The sequence below is a fragment of the Podarcis raffonei genome, chromosome 12 (genome assembly GCF_027172205.1).
Source record: "Podarcis raffonei isolate rPodRaf1 chromosome 12, rPodRaf1.pri, whole genome shotgun sequence".
Taxonomy (NCBI): Eukaryota; Metazoa; Chordata; class Lepidosauria; order Squamata; family Lacertidae; genus Podarcis; species Podarcis raffonei.
The window spans coordinates 49,868,787-49,890,681 of record NC_070613.1 but is presented as its reverse complement, the minus strand read 5'-3'; the positions used below and the strand labels follow the sequence as shown (position 1 = coordinate 49,890,681).

Here is a 21,895-nt window from a genome sequence, read left to right as displayed (position 1 = left end):
GCCCTCCTAGAAAGAAAGTTTTGAGGCAAAATGTAGAGATTCATTCTAAGCCAGTGTTATCCTCAATGATATCACCAATTACTGCTGGTGTGAATAGTCTCTTTACTGAATTGTCAGGGACTGTGCTTTTTTTTGCATTTCGTTGTCATCAGACCCCACTTTTTACAGTTTTTCTCCAGACCTACCTATGCCAAAGTAATTGTGTTAGTCCAGTGGTCCTCAAACTTTTTACCCTCTGGGCCACACTTTCAGAATAAACATTTGCTTGCGCCACACCAACTTTTCTATTGGTAAGAAATACATTGGAAAACAAAGAGGAAACAACTAGCAGTGCTTGCTTTATAACACAGAGCTCAACTACTTTGTAATATGATCGTGGGACCTCCATAAAATAAAAAACAATGCAAATACATAAGAACACGATCCGTTCCCAAAATATAATTATAATGAGCCTCTTGCATATGTACCTCAAGAGTGTGTGTGTGTGTGTGTGTGTGTATGTGTGTGTGTGTATATATATATATATATATATATATATATATATATATATAACTCAATGAGAGGTGTGAGCTTGCTTTCGTTGGCTAATCTCATTTATATCAAGTCTAATTTGAGACAAACAAACTCTCATCTCCTCATCAACACAAAGAAGCCTTTCTCTTTTCTGACCTTTCATTTTTGTAAGAGTTGAAAATCCCTGTTCACAACAATTTTTCATGGAGAACTGTCAAAGAATACACAAAGCTCTGGGAGTGAGGCATGGATACTGTTTCTGGTTGTATATCCATTCTCCACAGAAATGTTCAAATGTTTCTTTGATAGTCCTTGAATCTTCCTGCCACATTTGCCAACCTCTCTTGCCACACCAGTATGGCATGCCACATCCTCCTTTGAGAACCACTGCTTTGGTGTCACAAGACTGTTGTTTCTGCTGCAACTGACTAACACAGCTGCCTCTCTGAATTAAATTATGCTTCTTACCCTTCCCCTGTTTTAAGCAGGCTTAGTGGTGAAATATTCACAGTGCCAAAATTATATCTGGGCACTGCAATCTATATAAATATGGAATTTTACTTGAATACATTAAGGGAACTGGTAACCATTATTTTATGAACAGATTTCTTCTGATTTTTTAGCAACAAAACATTGTACAACACCGTTTAAAACCAAATCCACACCAGAATGGCATTGTTGATGTTGTATATGGATGCCATGTTCAAATTAACAAAATCTATTAGAATAAGGGTGGGTAAAAATCTGAAGGCTAATTTTTACATGGAGTTCTTTGCAGTATATTAGACTAGGAACCAGAGAATGAGAATGATGTCTCCTATTAGTTAAGAAATATTGTGATTTTACAGTGGTCTCCCATTTCATATAGTTAACACTGATCTGTTGCTTTGCATGGCTTGTATCTGTACTGTCCTTCCTGCTTGGAAATAAAATAAAATAGTGAAACTAAGATAATTCAGAATAAAACCCCAGTCACCCATACACTTAAACATTCTCCTTTCACAATTAATGTGTGAAGATCATATTTTACATAGCAGTAATCTGAATTCTGCTCATTTTCGGCTGATGGCAGAATTCTTGGGGGATGTCATGGGTTATATTTCCCCTGAATGCCGTAAAAGGATTATGTTTATCTCTCTATGCAGCACACATTCCTCTACAAAAAGCTGGATCAAGTTGGGGGCATTGTTCATGCCTGGAGAGAGGCTTTGTAGTACAACATCCCAAAGATTGTGAAGTAATCTTTGTTTGTGCTGTGCTGTGTGTGTGTGCGCGCGCGCGCGCATGCAAGAATTCAGGATGATGGGGCTGATAGATGATAGCAGCAAGATGCTAGGGTGAATTTGATAGCTCCATGCAGAGAAATGTGCCGTTGCTGCCTGCACATATTAAAATTAGGAAGCAATGTAAGGTGGGGTCCAGGGTCCAGACTAAGGTTTGTAGGTAAAGGTAAGGGAATCCTGGATGGTTAAGTCCAGTCAAAGGCGACTATGGAGTTGCGGCACTCATTTCGCTTTCAGGACGAAGGAGCTGGCGTTTGTCCATAGACATTTTCCCAGGTCATGTGGCCAGCATGACTAAACCACTTCTGGCGCAATGGAAAACCGTGCCGGAAACCAGAGTGCACGTAAACGCTGTTTACCTTCCCATCATTGTGGTACCTATTTATCTACTTGCACTGGTGTGCTTTCATACTGCTAGGTTGGCAGCAGCTGGGACAGAACAACGGGAGCTCACCCTGTCATGGGTATTTGAACCACGACCTTCTGATTGGCAAGCCCAAGAGGCTCAGTGGTTTAGACCACAGCGCCACCCCTGTTTGTATCCAGTGCTGTGAGAGCAGATTTCTGCTTTCCTCTCCTCTTCCTGGGCACTCCAAAAACCTGCTTTTGAGGGTCCCCTTGCTGGCTCTAGGCCACTGGGCAGTCTTTTTCAATATTGTCTACACGGTGTGGCAGCAGCTGCCCCAGCTTTCAGACTGGGGTCTCTCAACGTACATGGAGAATGAACCTAGAACCCTCTGAATGCAAAGCAGATGCTTTCTGCCCCTGAGCAACAGCCTTTCTCTAGATGTCTGCCCCGGCGGTCTATATGCAATGTATTAAAAAAGCCTGTGTAGATGGTATGGCTTATTGCAACATGAGCTGATACAACTCAATGTCTTCTGGGTCCAAACCCAATTTTTTTTTACTGAGGATTATTATTTCCATACTTACCTCTGGAATTATAACTAATCCAAATATCAAGCCAAACAGCACCAAGTTCACTCCATACATCCAACGTAGAAATATGAAATAGGAGGCCACTGAAGACCCAAAATGACCTTTAATAATGAGAAGGTGTCATTAGAAAAGTGCTGAGTGCAAACAGAATTTTCTGTGCTACAGGAACACACAGGGCTGGCCCAGGATGCTTTTCCACTGGAGGCAAAACCTCGCCTCTGCTCCCCACCATAACTGTGTCCCTCTGCCATGTCCTGCTCCTTGCTGCCTTTTCTTCAGCCTGCCAACAGCTTACCAGTTTATCTCACAAACCATGCCTGGCTCTGACACACTGAGCAGGTGGCCATCCTCTTATCGCTGGTGAACTATCGACACTCCCGTGTCAACCTTCATTCTGTCAAATGCCTTTGGTGCCGGGTAGCTCTCTTCTCTGTAAGTAAAGCCCTAGAACAACGGAGGCACCTGCCACTTAACGTTCTCCTTGCCTGATGCTTCTCTGCCTAGAGCTGTGCCTAAAAGAGAGAAAGAAACTGTGCCCACATGGTTCTACCTGCTTCAGAGGGAAAGGTTGTGCCCACACACTTTCTGCTTCTGCTGCCTGTATCAATGAGAGAAACTGACTGATGCCTCAAGGGAAACTGACTGGCCATTGTGACTGCATTCAGATGCAGTCCAGATCAGGAGTTCCAACGTGGCCCTGTGACTGAGGGTGGCAGAGGCCATGGGGGTCATGCCCTGGCACCATAATTTGTGGGTGCCCAGCCCCTTCATGGGGAATTTTGTGGGTGCTCAGGCAGGGAGTTGGCACCTATGGTTCAGATGGAGAAGAGACAATGGTGACAATAATGCAAGAAATGAATCATAGAATTGTAGAGTTGGAAGGGACCCCGAGGGTCATCTAGTCCAGGCTTCCTCAACCTCGGCCCTCCAGATGTTTTTGGCCTACAACTCCCATGATCCCTAGCTAGCAGGACCAGTGGTCAGGGATGATGGGAATTGTAGTCTCAAAACATATGGAGGGTTGAGGTTGAGGAAGCCTGATCTAGGCCAACCCCCTGAAATGCAGGAACTTGCAACTGACCCATACAGGAATCAAACCTGCAACCTTGGTGTTATCAGCACCACAAAACTTCTCAAAACACAAGTTTGGCATCTCCTCAGGCAAGCACACACCATACTCATGTTTTTGAGGACATGGGACAACTGCCCTTGCTGGCTTCAGTGAATAAATGGAAACCATTGATGAGGAATAAGCAGCCAGCATGTGAAAAACTGAAGAAATATCAGGGAATCAACCTGAAGAGGGCTGTAGTTATTCCCATAGAACAATGAAAAACTAAAATTGAAACCTTAGGACTAATATTAAAATGTTATTTCCTGCACATCTTCAATTACCCCTGTTTGTACTGGACAAGCAAAGAAATCAGCATATGTTGAGATCCTTGGTGCATAGTGATTGGATGTAGACAACAAGTTTTTAAGTGGTCAATAAGTAGCATTCTCCTTCCACACTGAGAGCGAAATTATTACGTCTGTTATCTTGAAGTTCTCCAAAATAAAGCATGCAATGTAGCTTTGATGCTTGCTCTTTTAATGAAATCTTTTTTATCTGTACACTGCTTTGGAAACAGAAGTTGAAAAGCAGTGCTTAAACTTAGTAAACAAAAGAAGTGTTTTGTGAAACAGCGAGCATGGGATGTTTCAAATGAGGGAAAGGTCATTATTTTTGGGTTGTGATGTTAAGGTTGGTCTATGAAGATTCTTTTTAGGGATTCCAGAACAGTATTGACAAACATTCTATTAAATAAGTAGAAATGTTAACTTACTTTCCACTTCTTTTATCTTCATTTCCCATGGTATACATTGTGTCTTAAAATTGTCAAAATCTCTCTTGAACTTGACCCATTTCTGGAAATAAACACAGTAGAAGGTAACGTTGCTCTGGCGCTGCAGGCAGAATTGTGGAATTGTTAAAATTATTTATTGCTGCCCTGAAAAACTAAAGATGAGCCCCTCATCTAAAACTGCTGGATTTCAACTAGACAGTGACATTGAGCTCTTTTGATCAATGACAGGGAGAACAAGTGGACTTTACTTTGACTCTTCTTTCCAGCAGTATACTTTACCATTAGACAGAGTGAGGCAGCTGATTTCTGAGTGCCATGAAAGGGCAGCAAATTGATTGATTATTATTACTATTACTCCCAAGGAGAGGTGTATGTGGGTTGTTGTTTTTTTGTCAAAAGTGCCAGAATAACTTAACTGGCCTTGGATACTCTGCACCTTGACCTGAAAGAGGCCATTTGCTTCTTTGCCTTTGGCAACAAAATATGCTGGGAAGTCCAGTTTAAAGTGAGGAGACACCTAAATACTGTAAGGTACCCTTGTTCATACTGCCTTCCCTATTTAGCAGCGGTTTGGTTCTTCCATTTATTTCAACATTGACTGTGCTTAAAATATGTATTTCAAGTACAGTGGTACCTCGGGTTAAGAACTTAATTTGTTCCAGAGGTCTGTTCTTAACCTGAAACTGTTCTTAACCTGAAGCACCACTTTAGCTAATGTGGCCTCGTGCTGCCACCGCGCCGCCGGAGCACGATTTCTGTTCTCATCCTGAAGCAAAGTTCTTAACCTGAGGTACTATTTCTGGGTTAGCGGAGTCTGTAACCTGAAGCGTCTGTAACCTGAAGCGTCTGTAACCCGAGGTACCACTGTATGGCTTTAAAAACTCAACTTCAACATTTTGAATTCTTGCGTTTGCATTCTCTTTCTTTCTTTCTTTCTTTCTTTCTTTTTGTAAAACAATACAAACAATACAAAAATACACAATAATACAAAGGGGGCACAAAACAAAACCAAAACCAAAAAGATAATATAAATAAAATCACATATATAACCCACCACCCACCCTTGACTCCCCTTCACCACATCCCGATTTCTGTTATCTATTTTATTGAATCTTTACGACTTCCGGGTTAGCGCCATCGACTAATGGCGGATTCCCTCCGAGCTCCGGAGGGAATCGGCTCCGCAGGATTTGGGTCTTGCCGCTGCGGCGACGCAGGGACCCTCAGAAATCACAGGCGCTGAAGCCTGTGAACCTGGTGACTCGGCAGGCACCATTTGCGCCCCCCCGACCCGCGAAGGAGCCTTTTTAAAGGCTTCGGAACGGGGGACGGGGCGAGCGGCGCGGTGCTGAGAGTCGACTGCTTCTCCTGCGGAGTGAAGCCGCATGCCATGGTCGGAGAGCGCTGACTTCTTCTTGTGAACAATTGGACTTTAAAAGCAACAACCCGTGAGTAGTACGGAAATTGGATTTGCAAAGAAAATTTTTTTTTGAATTAGGCACGATCGGGGAAGGCGCAAACAGGAAGTCCGTCTCCCCGTCTTGTAAATAATTTAAAGCAAGGACTAGTTAACTAAGGTCGAGAGAACTTCTTCTTCTTTATTGGGTAAAAGACATTAATTTCACGATTTGGCAGTATAAGTAATTTTACTGGAGGATAAGAGCTAATTTTGAGAGCTGAAGTGCCACCCCCCCGGACTCGGGAGTGATCCGCTAGAGAGACTGTTGAGGAGATATAGAAGAGTTTGACAGCTGTCTTATGAGCTGTCAAGAAGGAAAAAGAGAACTTTGTTTCTGCTGTCTCTGCTGGATATATTTGTTACAATTTGGTTATATTTTGTTGAAAACAAGGAAGAACTGATACAAACTAACTTGATTTTTGGATTTGAACTGGAAGGAAGATTAAGTAACCAAAATCCCTCTAGAGGGGGTTTTGGGACATTACAAGAATGGCTGAAGGAGGAAAAATTCAAGCTAAATTGGACAGAGTTTTTCTTCTCTTGGGAAAGTTACAAGGCCAAATTGATGTTTTGGCTACAAATGTTGCAACTCTGGACTTAACAGTAAACAAATTCATTGAATTTGATAAGGATTTGACTCAGGAAGTTCATGCAGCTGGACAAGAAGAGAAACTTGAGAGATTTGAGAGTGTGGAGAAAGAGATATATGTTGTTTCTGAGGAAAAGGAAGGAGGAGATGTAATGTTGCAGATGACAAAGGAGAGCCAGAGGCCTGACATGATGGTTACAAAGGAAAATAAGTACTGGATGATGAAAATCTGGTCTGAATTGGAGACTGAAGAATGGAGAGATCTCCTTATGTGGAGATCTGAAGACCTATGGATTACAAATTTGATTAAGGTGGAAGTTGGAGCTTTCAGGACATTTGGACTTAAAAGGAGTAAGAAACAAGATTCGGGCTCCACTTTTAAGTATGGAGGTCTGGCTGGAAGAAACATGGACCCTATTGGGACAGAGCTTCTCCGAGATCTGGTGTTTAATACTAAGGACTACCAAAAAAACCGGCAGAGAGGAATTGAGAGAGAATTAAGAGCCTCGGACGTGAGGTCTCCAGGCTGATAGTAGACTAAGACTGATGGACATTTGTTGGGGATCGAAACCGGGAAAGGGTGGGGTGGGGTTTGGGAATCCAAAGGGTGCACAATTATAATCTGTTTTTTTATTTTGTTTTGTTATTAGTATGAAAATTGGGGAATTCGTGGAAGGGAATTTGGGTCGACTTTAGAAAAAGGTTTTAAGAATGAGCACTGATGTACAAATATTGATGTTTATAAGTTAAAATTGGTTTTTCTAAAATGAATTAAATATAAAAAGGTCAAAAATTGGGGACAAGAACTTGTTGAACTAACAATTTGAATTGGAATATAAGAAGGGGAGGTGTGGGGAAGTCAGGGAAATATGTTATTGAAAATACGGATTGTAAACTTTATGTGTTTTTAATTTTTTTGTTTTTTCTTTTTTGATTTTTTAATGTATTAAGGTGGAAAATCTCAATAAATATCTTTTAAAAAAATATATTGAATCTTTACATTACATTCCTTATCTGAATTATCTTTCATATCTCGTTTCAAACATCATTCTTCTTGTAAACTCTACAGTCTTAATCTGTACATTTCAACATATTGTTTTGTGAACAGTGTTTATCTATATAATCTTCAAAGCATTTCCATTGTAATCTTAACTTTTGATTACAGTAACTTTATGGCTGCTGTAAATTTTGCCAGTTGTATATAATGACTCATATTCCATACTCTTTGGAGGGAATTATTTCACTTTTCCATTTACTGGCTAATACGGCAGCTGCTGTAGCATTCAGGAAAAATACTTTCTTTTCTTGTGGAATATCTTTCCCCAAAAGGCCCAGTAGGTAAGCCTCAGGTTTCTTTTCTATGGGGCTCCTAAGCATCTTTTTAAATTTATTCATGTATAATATTCCAGCAACGTTTTACCTTTTTGCAGCCCCGCCAGACATAGTACATTGTCCCTTCCAATTCTTGACACTTCCAACATAGGTTGGATTTTAGTTTGTAAATTTTAGCTAATTTCGATGGTGTCAAGTACCATCTAAAAACATTTTCATGAAATGCAGCAGCAAAAATGCACCATACAAATTACGGGAAAACCTTACATTCATCAGAGTTCCTCATGTCGCTTACCTTTGCCATCATCATTTTGTAGGCATACAACTTTTTTCCTTTGCCTTTCCCCAAGGCACCTTCAAACTTTTCAACAAAAGCTTGAGCCTCCCTAATTTAAAGTTTGAAAAAGTGGTTATATTAACAACAACAGCAATAATAGTGCATCTTGGAAAGTTGGCAGAATCTTTAACACTTACCGTTGTGTTGATCACAAATGCAGTACAACCATTGAAGTCACAGTGCTTGAGTTCTAAAGCAGTGCCAAGGCCTGAATTTCATCATGAAGGAATCTGAAGTTATGTCTGCTATCATGTTATACAAAAGGGTTCTTATCCAACATTTCTTCTCCGTGATGATATTTACACTATAAATGTAAACTGGTTTAATTGCCATGGTTTCTCCTCTCTCAGCACAGTGACTTGGTCATTGTTGCATCATTGTCCATGAACAACTTTCTTAGTAAGATGGCAAGCCACATAATGTTGAGATAGTCCTTTCTGTGTCTCCCTACTTACTTCAAATGACAAACTCCAAATGTCAGCTGACCAGTTTACTCAGATTTGGAGCTTTCAGTTAGGACTAAAGGATGTATCTTCATCACAAAAGCTACATTTTTTTTCATGAGAGGGGTTACTGATCTACATGGTTCTCTGTGAGAGAGAATATTATGAAAATGATATACAGGTGGTACATGACACCAGTCAAGCTTGCAAAAATCTATCATTTGCCTGATAATAAATGTTGGAAATCTAAAGAGACTGAAGGTACCTATTTTTCGCTCTATAACACGCACCTGACCATAACACGCACATCGTTTTTAGAGGAGGAAAACAAGGGAAAAAACATTCTGAATGAAACAGTGGATGTATCATTTTTGTGCTTCATGCTGTGGCCACAGACATGTGATCTGATGGTGAATTTGGGGTGACCCAAAGCAAAAATCCTGAGAATTCCTGTGGATCCATGCTTTGTAACCACGTTTTTGCACCATTGCAGCCCCAGGCAACAATGGGTGCGTGATTTTTCTGGTGCAGGCTGTAGCCATGGACATGCTATGTGATCTGATGGTGAATTTGGGGTGACCCAATGCAAAGATCCTGAGAATCCCTGTAGATCCATGCTTTGTAACCACATTTTTGCACCATTGCAGCCCCAGGCAACAGTGGGTGTGTGATTTTTTTGGTGCAGGCTGTAGCCATGGACATGCTATGTGATCTGATGGTGAATTTGGGGTGACCCAATGCAAAGATCCTGAGAATCCCTGTGGATCTATGCTTTGTAACCACATTTTAAGTGGGGAGCGAAGGAAAAACAAAGAAGGGACATGAGAGGGGTGTGCAGAGAAGCAGCTGGCTAAGAATGCAGGATAGGGATTTAACGGGAGGGAGGAAAGAAAGGCAAAAGTTTCCCCCCACCCAAGCCAGCCATCTCTCTCTCTCTCTCTCTCTCTCTCTCTCTCTCTCTCCTCTCCCTCCCTCCCTCCCCCCTCTCTCTCCCTCCCCCCTCTCTCTCCCTCCCCCCCCTCTCTCCCTCTCCCCCAGCAGCACCGGAGCACAGAGAGGAATTAGAAGGAAGACACTCTGCTTTCCCCTCTGCTTGCCTGGAGGGGAGGGGCTTTCCCTGCTCTTTGTTCCGTTTCATCAAACACAGCAACGAAACAGAGGAGGGTGGGCAGTAAGACCCTGAGGCAGAATGCAGGAAAGCAGCCGCTTCCTCTTTTCAGGTTTCCCTTCTCCATGAAGTGCGGTTTGATTTTTTGGCTCCAGGGACCACATATTCGCTCAATAACACGCACAGACATTTCCCCTTCCTTTTTAGGAGAAAAAATCTGCGTGTTATAGAGGGGAAAATACGGTACATTCTTTCACCTTTGTTGGACATGCCCAAAGATTAAGGCTTTCTGGGAGATGATCTATAACGAAATGAAAAAGGTATTTAAATATATCTTTCTGAAGAAACCAGAGGCCTTTCTCCTGGGTATGGTCGGCCAATTGGTGCTAAAGAAGGACAGAATTTTCTTTATGTATGCTACTACAGCAGCAAGAATACTTATTGCAAAGTATTGGAAGACACAAGATTTACCCACTCTGGAAGAATGGCAGATGAAGGTGATGGACTATATGGAACTGGTGGAAATGACCGGCAGAATCTGAGACCAGGGAGAAGAGTCGGTGGAAGAAGATTGGAAGAAATTTAAAGACTATTTACAGAAACGCTGCAAAATTAATGAATGTTAGAATGATGTTGGATTGAAGTTAAGTGGTTTTTAGTAGCAATGTTATAAAGGAATATGTAAAATTGGTTTGTTAACAGGTGATAATCTAAAACTATAATATGCTAAGATAAAAGATTAAGATAAAATCAAAGAGGGAAAGGATTTGCTGAATTAACTAATAGAACTGGAATACAAAAAAGGGAGGTGTGAGGAGGTCAGGGAAACAAGCAAATGAAAGATAAGATTTGGAAAAACTGATCTGTTTTTAACTGTTTTTACTTTGTATTTTCTTTTTTTCCTTTTTTTTCTTATTTTTGTAAAACGTTGAAACTTTAATAAATATCTTTTAAAAAATATACATGGTTCTCTGTGGTGCCTTGAATTGGTGGGGGCATTGAAGTTACTGGACATGACTCACTTGAGTTCACTAATTTCAGTTGGTTTACTCTGAGTAGGGCATAATTAACCACAACCCTAATTCCTTATGTTGTGTTTCCTTGATACTTAAGCAGCTAGTAACTTGCCCTGCTTTCTCTTCTAGCTCTACATGTGGGTCTTTGTATGAAATAATTTGGACATCATTTTGTGGTATATTATTATTATTATTATTAAAAACATGCTGCCCATTTTTCAGTTGAAATTGATGGTGAATATAAAATAACTCACAGTTCAACTGAATCATAAATCAAAATATCAGCAGAAAAATCAAGACTATAATAAAACAAAATGACTAAACATAAATATGCCAAAAAGAGAAAATATTCAGCCAAGGGCCTTCTTAAACAGCCATAATGAACCGTTAGGTTTTAAAACAGTTAATGTACACATGAACCAGACAATTGGCTCAGTTGTCTGGTCTGAGTGGCAACAGCTGTCCCAGGCAGAATGCTCTCCTCTCACCTGCTGAGATGCCAAGGGCTGAACTTGAGACCTTCAGCAAGCAAGCTGTATGCTGTACCATTGAGCTTTAGCCACTCCCTGATGCTGGCCAGCAAACATTATTAGCTGAGGGCACATTGCGTCATTCGCTGGAAGAGCCTGGCAGCTGTACTCCACAAATCAGTAATTGGTGCATTATGTTTCTCCTAACTGCTTCCAAATGTCTAACACCTGAAAGCTCTTGGGAAAGGATCACTGTGATTCGTATATATAGCAAATAGCATAAATAATCAAAGAAGAGCAGAGAGCTTACTTCAACAAGGTTTCTGAAAGCCAGGCATTTAGGCCTGTGTGTTTTAATTGATGCAATAAAATGAGCCAAAGCTGTGTATCAGTTGAAGAGATTTCTACTCATCATCTGGCCTTCAGTTACAAAGACCGATAACAGATTCCTGCTTTCAGTGTTCTTCTTGTTAAGGCAACCGATATGGCAAACATTGGTTGCTTTCCCAAAGTGATATAGTGGCTGCAGGGCAGTTTCTGCAGTTTTGAAAGAGAAGCCTAAACACATACCTATCCCTTGTGAAAATGGACATCACTGGGGGGAGTGTTGCAGGTTACCTCAGCACAGCTAATTTCTTTGCCATCCGCCAGGGTTTGTTTCTCATGATCGAAATGAGTTTCTTCTTCTCCTCCACTTGCTCCTTTAGCTTGGCCAGTTCCTCTTCGCATAGAGACTCATCGTCTGAGGAGTTGGGAGATGAGGAAGAACTAGGAGCAAAAAGACAAGACCAGGACCAGGGACAGTTCATTCCTTTGTTGATGTGGTGAGTGCTTTGAAACCTTGCATGTATCAGCTCATCAAATGCGTTCAGCTCACCATGTGCAGTCACTGCTATACACAGGGTCCAGTGTTTTGTGTTCCATTGCAAAAACAGGAGTAACACGTGCAAAAACACTCTGCATTTGATGACAGGTGTTGACCATGGATAGCTTGGCATGTGTCACATACTTTGTGGCTATTGTGTGTTCAGTAAACATGTGATGTGATGGTAGATGTAAGATACTGGGTGATTTGGTCAATATTATCCATTACTGATAAAGGATGGAAAGAAGGATGAAATGTGGACACTGATGCCTGAATACACAACAGACTACAGTGGTACCTTGGTTCTCAAACACCTTAGTTCCAAAACGCCAAAAATCCACAAGTAAGTGTTCCGGTTTTTGAACGTTTTTCGGAAGCTGAACATCCAGTGCAGCTCTCAGCTATTGTTTCCGGGGCGCCTGCACCAATCAGAAGGTGCACCTTGGTTTTCGAACATTTTGGAAGTCAAACGGACTTCCGGAACGGATTAAGTTTGGCGCTTTTGTTTTTGCTATTTATTTTGTGTTTTTGTTTTTGAGGCTTTTTCGGTTGGTTTGTTTTTGTGACTGTGTGGAACCCAGTTCAGCTACTGATTGATTGATTGATTGATTGATTGTGTGTCTGCGGAAATGCATAAAAGCTCCCCATCCAAACAATGACTATCATCAGTGAAGGTAAGATTTTTAAAAAATTTTTTTAATCATCTACAATACTGTCTTTTTTATTTTATAGTACATTACATTGATTATTGCTTTTATTTTATGGATCAATGGTCTCATTAGATAGCAATAATCACTACAGTGGTGCCTTGGTTCTCGAATGCCTTGGTTCCCAAACACTAAAAACCCAGAAGTAAGTGTTCCAGTTTTTGAATGTTTTTCGGAAGCTGAACGTTCAATGCGGTTACAGGTAGGTAGCCATGTTGGTCTGCTGTAGTTGAAACAAAATAAAAAAATTCCTTCCAGTAGCACCTTAGAGACCAACTAAGTTTGTCATTGGTATGAGCTTTTGTGTGCATGCACATTTCTTCAGATACACTGAAACAGAAGTCACCAGACCCTTATATATAGTGAGAGGGTAGTGAGGTATATTACTCAGAAGGGTGGTGGGAATGGGTGATTGGCTGATAGGTGTGGTAAACCTGTTGACGACTGTTAATGACTGCAGATGGTCTTACAGGAAAAAGCAAGGGGTGAGATGGCTAAAAATAGCTTTTTAGTGGTTAAGAAAGCCCAACAGAGACTCCATCTCCTCAGAGTATTGCGAAAGAAAGATGTCAATCAATATTTGATGATCTCCTTCTACCGGTCCACAATAGAAAGTGTCCTTTCATATTGCATCACGGTGTGGTATGCTGGTTTGACATCAACTGATAGGAAGTGCCTACAGAGGGTGGTGAATACAGCACAAGATATTATGGGCTGTCCCGTGAATCTGCTGGATGAAATAGCGGAAGAACGTTGCCTCAGGAGAGTAAGGAAAATTCTCAGAGATGATTCACACCCTGGCCAGCACTTTCTTGATCTCCCGCCCTCAGGCAGAAGATATAGAAGCATGATTAGTCGCACCAACAGGGTAAAGAACAGCTTCTATCTGTGGGCTGTTAGACTGCTGAATGAAAAGATAACAACAGGGCAACTGACTTTCGGGTTTGGTGGGTGTGCATCAGTAAACGAAGGGAATTAAGACTAAGAGAGCTGAGTGGGGGGTGCTCCTGTAATCTCACTGTATACAAGTTGTACAAGTGACAATAAAGTATTTCAGTTTCAATACTGAGATAAGAATCCAATGTCTCTATTTAAGTTTGATAATAAGTTGCAATGCAGCAACTTCTCTTTCCAGTCTATTTCTGAAATTCTTTTGTAATAAGACAGCTACTTTGAGATCTTGTATAGAATGTCCTGGGAGACTGAAGTGTTCTCCTACTGGTTTCTCTGTCTTGTGATTCCTGATGTCAGATTTATGTCCATTTATCCTTTGATGTAGGGTTTAGCCTGTTTGTCCAATATAGAGAGCTGAAGGGCACCGTTCAATGCAGTTGTCTGCTATTGTTTCAGGGGCCCCAGCACCAATCAGAAGCCGCGCCTTGGTTTTCGAACATTTCAGAAGTCAAACAGACTTCCGGAACGGATTAAGGTTGGGACTTTTGTTTTTGCTATTTATTTTGTGTTTTAGTTTTTGAGGCTTTTCCGATTAATTTGTTTTTGTGATTGATTGATTGGGTGACTGCGGAAATGGATAAAAGCCCCTATCCAAACAATGACTATCATCAGTGCAGGTAAGAATTTTTTAATTTTTTTTAAAATCATCTACAATACTGTCTTATTTATTGTATAGTACAGTACATTGTCTATGGCTTTCATTTTATGGATCAATGGTCTCATTAGATAGTAAAATTCATGTTAAATTGCTGTTTTAAGGGTTGTTTTTAAAAGTCTGGAACAGATTAATCCGTTTTGCATTACTTTCTATGGAAAAGCGCGCCTTCGTTTTGAAATGCTTTGGTTTTGGAATGGAATTCCAAAACAGATTAAGTTTGAGAACCAATGTACCACTGTATTTGCATTACTCCTGAAAGGCACACATCATTAAATCTCAATTTATCTTCGTGAAATACACAGAAGTGGTGCTGGGAAAGCAATGGACTCCACAGATGTTTATTTTGCTAAGAAAAGCAGTGATTTAAATGTTTGTGTGCCACTCAGAACTGATAGAAAAGCATAGACGTTATGTAAATAGTTATCTGTACCCAATGCCCAAATATCAAAGTCCTTAAGCATATTTTGTGGTCTTTACCTCTCATCTGCATTTTTCTTTTTCTTCTTCTTCCCTTTTGTTTTCTTGTTTGCAGCATCTTTTTGCTCTTTGCTGGAAACAGTTTTTCCTCCCTTATTCTTGCCTTTTGCTGTTTGCTCCATTTCACTTTCTTCATCTCCATCAACATCATCCCCCGCTTTCTGATTTTTCTTTTCATTTGTTTTCTTCCTCCTGGAACTCTCTCCATCATCCTCATCACTTTCATCATCAGCATCCCTCTCATTTTCTTTTGTTGTTGCCTTAGCAGTTTCCTTTGTATTCCGCCTTCTGACTATCGTTTCATCCTCTTCCTCATCTGTATCTAAGGGAGAAATGCTTGTTTTCAATAAAACTCCCATCAGTTAATAAGGAATAGCCTACTAGTACAGACAAGTAACCAGATGCATGAATATACATCCTCAATGACTGTCGTGGTCCCTGGATCAGCCTTGTTTTTGTATCACACCACTATAACAGACTTGTGCATCTATCGTAACAGTCAGTCAAGTGCCCTAATGGTTAATAATACTATTATTTCAAGTATGTTAGGAGAGACTTTTAAGACATTCACATGGTAGGCAATACTATGGGTGAGTCCCTTATAGGAAATTTGTGGGTTATTTTTTTAAATTGCTAATTACAATAACTGAAAACAAATAGAATAGACAACATCAACAAAACAAAACAAACAAACAAAAAAACAGCCACAAATGAAAAAGGAAAAATATCAATCCATAATATAAAATTCCAAACAAAATTACATGTAATCTTGACTTCCCTCCACCCGTATATGACTTCCTTCTCTCGTTTTACGTTTGATTGTTGTGTTATTAATATTATTTTACCTTTATACCTCTTATAACCAATTCCTCCTTATCTTTACCCTGCAAACTTCATTCATTGCATATCGATATATTTATACCAGAACAATATTCCTATCGTATACCCTTGACAGAAGAACGGTACACTCCTTCTATCTGGGATGGTCGTCCTCTTCCACCGTGCATGGAGCTTCGGGAGGGACGCACATGGAGCGGTGAGGGAGGAAGGGGATCTAGCCAGCCAGATCAGCTGAATCAACCCTGGTGATCAATGGGGTGACAGATGTCACAGCCAGATTGCCCTCACATCCATATTTTTTCATATACTCCTTTACACAATCCCACTCTATCAGTTTTTGGTCTGTTTCTCCTCTTATCACTGCCGTAAGTCTTGCCAAAACTATAAATTTGTGAATTTAATACTCCATTGCAGCTCCACTCCCATGCTTAGCCCTCGAGTATTGATTTAGTATTTCACCAGTGCCACAGCACAAAAGTTTCGATGCAGCATTACGAAGAACTTCCTAACTGTAAGTGGAGTTCATTGGAATCAGTTGCCTTTGAGTGGTGATGGAATCTCCTTGCTCTCAGGTGAACGGGTGGGGATGCGTCTGTTAGGATGCTTCAGGTCCAGCACACTTTGATCCTTCTTTTGGAATGAAGTACAGTAGACCCTCTACTTATGGCCGCCTCTACTTGGGCCCGATCCAAGTTGTGACCGCGGCAAACCCGAAAGTAAATACTGGGTTTGCTGCGATTCGTGCAGATGCATAAGCGGCTTCTGCTGTTTGTGCACACGCAGAAGCGGCTGCCGTTGTCTGCACATGCGCAGAAGCATGCTGCCACCGAATGTGCCTGCACACAACGGTGCTTCTACTAGCGATCCGGATTAACTTACGGACGGACCTCCAGAACTGATTACGTCCATAAGTAGAGGTTCCACTGTAGATGATCTGCTGTACCCCTTCCAAACCACTGACATTGTCATTTACACTAAGAACGTTTGACTCAGCCCATAGAATAGAATCCCACTGATCTAATAGGCAAAAGTACTTCTCGATAAGAACCAGAAATTGTGTATTAAGGCAGAGGTAGCCCATGGGCTGCATCTGGACCTGCAATTTTATTTTTCTGCTCCTCCAGTTTGTCATTTTGATTACGCCTATGGTCCTGCATTGTTATGCCATAATGTCAAAAGGGTGTGTGTTTTTATAGCCTTCCAAGAGCCTTCCACCCCAGTTTTTAGTTTAAAAACCATTTCCATTTAGACAAAAAACAAAAAAACTTTATGGGTCTTCCATTATCATGCCATGATGTCAAAAAATTGTTTTGTGGGCTCCCAAGGAACTCCCAAATTTGTCCGTATTTTACAATTCTTATTTCCCCCCTAATAATATATATATGTTTATACTGACCACGCCACGAGTTCCCAGCTGCAATTGTGTGACACCAAAACATTTTCATGGAAGGCGAAAGATTTATACGATCTGAAGAGAAACCAGAGCATTTTTGGACGCACCCTACTGCAACCCCCAGTTCCTTTTGGTCTCTCTTTTGGCCCAAACCGTCAGCCTGAAAAGGATTAGCCATCCATTTTAAGGCAAGCGCACACACACATACACCCGACGGCTGGCAATCACTGAACAGTTGCTTATGTCACTGCCTGTATGCATCAGTTTATACACACTGCATGTAATTCTTCATGTAAATAAATTCTTTAACACCATTAAAGGCAGCTGCTATTAATCTATCATTTACCTTCACTTTCTGAGTCGCTCTCCAGTTGGCCATCTATCTCCATCCCGACTACAAAACAGCAATGATCACGTTTATTGTTAGTACTTTAGCAGAACAGTAGATAAAAGGGGGTGGGGAAAACATCTCCTAACTTTGGGCTAGAGAAAACAACAACAACAACATCATCAACAACAACAACAACAATTTATTTATACCCCGCCCTCCCCAGCTGAAGCCAGGCTCAGAGCGGCTAACAACAGTAAAATAATATAACATTCTAAAATCATTTCATTATAAAATCAGTTCAAATCAAATCAAGTTTAAAACCATGTACAATTCTATTTTTTCCTGCTTTGCTATTCTTAACAGTGTGCAAATTACTGATTTTCCTTTTTCTTGCAAAGGAATCTCAAATACATATTCATTGAGCATTGGGTATGAATTTAAAGCCATGTTATTTCCCACAAGGTCCAAGAAATGGTGACCAAATACAGGTGATTCTATACAAACCGTCTTCCATAATGACCTCTAATTCACATTTCTCCTTCTTCTTCTTCTTCGGCATCTTTTTCTCTCTTGCTCGAGGATATTGTGGCCACCAGTTATATATATATGCAGTTGCGTGCTAGGCTGCCTTCTTCGGCTACCTACTGCTGTTCACAAAGCACTGCCGTCAAGTCAACTTGCCACTACTAGTTCTCCCAGACATTGTTCTTCTGTTACACAGCCGCTTCAGCTTACAGACTGCCGGCTGAGAGGAGATTCGCGGTACCAATCCTATCCAGCCACTTTCAGCTCTGATCTTTTTTCGACACGGAAAGCACCTGTTGGCATTACATTGCACAACATTACTTAAACATGAAGGAAAGCCCTTTGGAGAATGCTCTGCGATGTCTTTGGAGAGCAATGCAAATTCTAGTGTACACAGCACTGCGATGGCTTGAGGTTCTCATTCATGGCAGAAATGTTTGCCAAACCCTTTGCGAAACTTGAGGTGTTCCTGGAGGGGCCGGGCCCATGACTCACAGGCCCCAGATCTTTTTATCTAAGGGTCTCCAATATTTCTGGGTGAATTATGAAGAAATGGAGCATATGGAGGGTATTAGATGAGCGTAATGGAATTGTTCCGGAGCAGAATTGGGAGCAAATGAACAGATTTGGGGTGATCTGGGTGGCATTCAAATTAAAAGAAGAATTTAGTGGGCCACAAGAGTACTTCAGCCCAGAACCCTTGGCCCACACACTGAATTAAATTTCTGTATCACAAATTAAAGTTTTTGCAATATAGTTAATATTGAATATACACAATATATTTAATTGAATATATATAATTAATTACAAAATATGAAAGCAGGTGAAGACTCAAGTGATGTCATACGTATATGTAGCCATCTTAGGAGCCAACTCCTAGTTGCTGAGGTCCCTTTGGTTCCCCCAATAAAATATTTGAGGGGGCTGCCCCCCAAGTTGATGGGCATTGCCATTCAAATGGTGTGTGTGCACCACATCTTGGGATCAATTATGTGGGGTGGGGCTTACCTGCTCCTCCCCATATTTTATTGAAGTTGGCATCCCTGGTAGTCATGCCACGTTTCAGTGCCATCTGTTGGCACTGAAAGCTATTGCTTCTGATACCGTACTCAAGGTACCCAAAGATGATCATACTTACATTTTTTCTAATAGTTTACGTTGTTGCTGAGGACTGCTGAAAAAGAGGCCTCGTGCGGCCCAAAGGCTGTGGGTTAGACGACCCTGTGTTACACCATCCTTGTGCAGCCTCCTGGAAGCAACTGGCTGGCCTCTATTGGAAACATATTGCTCTGTGGTAGATGGATTTTTGAACTGATGGAGCAGGCAGGAATCTTCTTATATCCTTTATATCATCTTTATCAACGACTTGGATGATGGACTCAAGGGCATCCTGATCAAATTTGCAGATGACACCAAACTGGGAGGGGTGGCTAACACCACAGAGGACAGGATCACACTTCAAAATGACCTTGACCGATTAGAGAACTGGGCCAAAACAAACAAGATGAACTTTAACAGGGAGAAATGTAAAGTATTGCACTTGGGCAAAAAAATATATGAGAGGCACAAATACAAGATGGGGGACACCTGGCTTGAGAGCAGTACATGTGAAAAGGATCTAGGAGTCTTGGTTGATCACAAACTTGACATGAGCCAACAGTGTGACGCGGCAGCTAAAAAAGCCAATGCAATTCTGGGCTGCATCAATAGGAGTATAGCATCTAGATCAAGGGAAGTAATAGTGCCACTGTATTCTGCTCTGGTCAGACCTCACCTGGAGTACTGTGTCCAGTTCTGGGCACCACAGTTCAAGAAGGACACTGACAAACTGGAACGTGTCCAGAGGAGGGCAACCAAAATGGTCAAAGGCCTGGAAACGATGCCTTATGAGGAACGGCTAAGGGAGCTGGGCATGTTTAGCCTGGAGAAGAGGAGGTTAAGGGGTGATATGATAGCCATGTTCAAATATATAAAAGGATGTCATATAGAGGAGGGAGAAAGGTTGTTTTCTGCTGCTCCAGAGAAGCGGACACGGAGCAATGGTTCCAAACTACAAGAAAGAAGATTCCACCTAAACATTAGGAAGAACTTCCTGACAGTAAAAGCTGTTCGACAGTGGAATTTGCTGCCAAGGAGTGTGTTGGAGTCTCCTTCTTTGGAGGTCTTTAAGCAGAAGCTTGACAACCATATGTCAGGAGTGCTCTGATGGTGTTTCCTGCTTGGCAGGGGGTTGGACTCGATGGCCCTTGTGGTCTATTCCAACTCTATGATTCTGTGATTCTAAATCAGGGGTCAGCAAACTTTTTCAGCAGGGGGCCGGTCCACTGTCCCTCAGACCTTGTGGGGAGCCGGACTATATTTTGAAGAAAAATAATGAATGAATTCCTACGCCCCACACATAACCCAGAGATGCATTTTAAATAAAAGCACACATTCTACTCATGTAAAAAACATGCTGATTCCCGGAGCATCCGCGGGCCGGATTGAGAAGGCGATTGGGCCGGATCGCGCCCCCGGGCCTTGGGTTGCCTACGCATGCTTTAAATGATGCAGCCTTTGTATGGTAGTCCTTCCTCCAAGGCACAGATAGATGGAAATGTAAATATTCTGTAGAATCTGTCCAGGCAAGATAGAAGACATGATGCTGCGTGAGAGCAGGAGAAAGAAAGCGGCATGATTTAGCCAGGGGCCACTGAAGCAAAAAATAACCACAGGCAAGACAGAGAATCTGCATTAGAAGACATACACGCTAGGGATTGCTTAATTAGAATTCAATGAACAATTCAAAATAAGATAATTTCTTTCCTATTTTTTCTCCCTCTCATCAAGTACAGACCTTGGGGTCTTTGTAGACCCACATGACAGAGAAGAGGCCATGTCTGCAGTAGTAAGGGCTAGTGGTTGTTTGTCAAAGGAGATCTAGAGGATTGATCTCCTAAACCACAGGTGTCCATATGGTCCCTCACCTTCGTTTTTATTGCCTCACACACGGTCCAAAGCTGAATGTGGCTTTGTGAAATGGTTCCCCTTTTATTCCCCTGCTCAAAAAGAGACCCTGCCCTGAAACCTTCCACAGATAGTTGGTACAGATTTATGCCTTCAGTGCGGCTCATAATTTTACTCACCCGTTTGTTAAGCGGCGAGCATTTACATCTTCTGTTTTTTCCACTCAGCATATGGGATTAGTTTTCCTAAGAGGATAAAATGTCTTGCTGCCTTTCTTTCTTCCTCAGAGTTATGGGCTGATAACTTAACAGATTGCTTTTTTTGCCTCCAGAGCTTGCTCTGTGCAAGATATAAATTAGTAATGTGCAACTGCGAACCTAAACAATTACTTATGTAAATGTCAGACTAGTGCGCAGAGCATGAACAATTTGCAGGGCTGTAGCAAGGCATTGGGGAAGACTGGACTGGATTACACAGTGGGTGGATTGGAGGGTGGCAAGAAACCACCTCTCTTTTTTAGTGGACACCAGCACTTTCCAAGTTACCTTATGATTTTTAATAAACTTCAGACATAAGGGTTTTCTGACAACTTTGTACCCCCTCCCCTTTACGTTGTGTTAGCAGAGAAACTGCAACTGGATCCTGAAAGCACACACAACAGACTCCTTAATATTTAACCAGATAGTGTTGCCTTTCTTTCTTCGTTTTTGGTTAACATAAGGCTTTAGCTAATTAATCCTTGGGTTACGTTTATTCAACATTCAGCTTGTCTATAAATAATCCCTAGCTGAGCAGGTTTCCCAGTGCTAATACTTGATTCCTGCATATTCAAAGAAATATGCAGCTCCTTTTTTCCCCTTTTG

General features: G+C 41.3%; 1 protein-coding gene across 1 annotated transcript in view; it reads right to left on the bottom strand.

The window, feature by feature from the left end:
* The window catches only part of TMC2 (transmembrane channel like 2), a 50,143-nt gene extending 34,839 nt beyond the window's left edge, over window positions 1-15,304 (bottom strand). The window contains exons 1-5 of the mRNA XM_053410393.1: window positions 14,998-15,304; window positions 11,955-12,104; window positions 8,258-8,348; window positions 4,562-4,643; window positions 2,730-2,836 (exon numbers count right to left, since the gene is read on the bottom strand). Coding sequence (XP_053266368.1) covers window positions 2,730-2,836; window positions 4,562-4,643; window positions 8,258-8,348; window positions 11,955-12,104; window positions 14,998-15,119 — 552 coding nt within the window. The 5' untranslated portion in view covers window positions 15,120-15,304. The remainder of the gene's footprint in view (window positions 1-2,729; window positions 2,837-4,561; window positions 4,644-8,257; window positions 8,349-11,954; window positions 12,105-14,997) is intronic.
* Window positions 15,305-21,895: the final 6,591 nt, after the last annotated feature.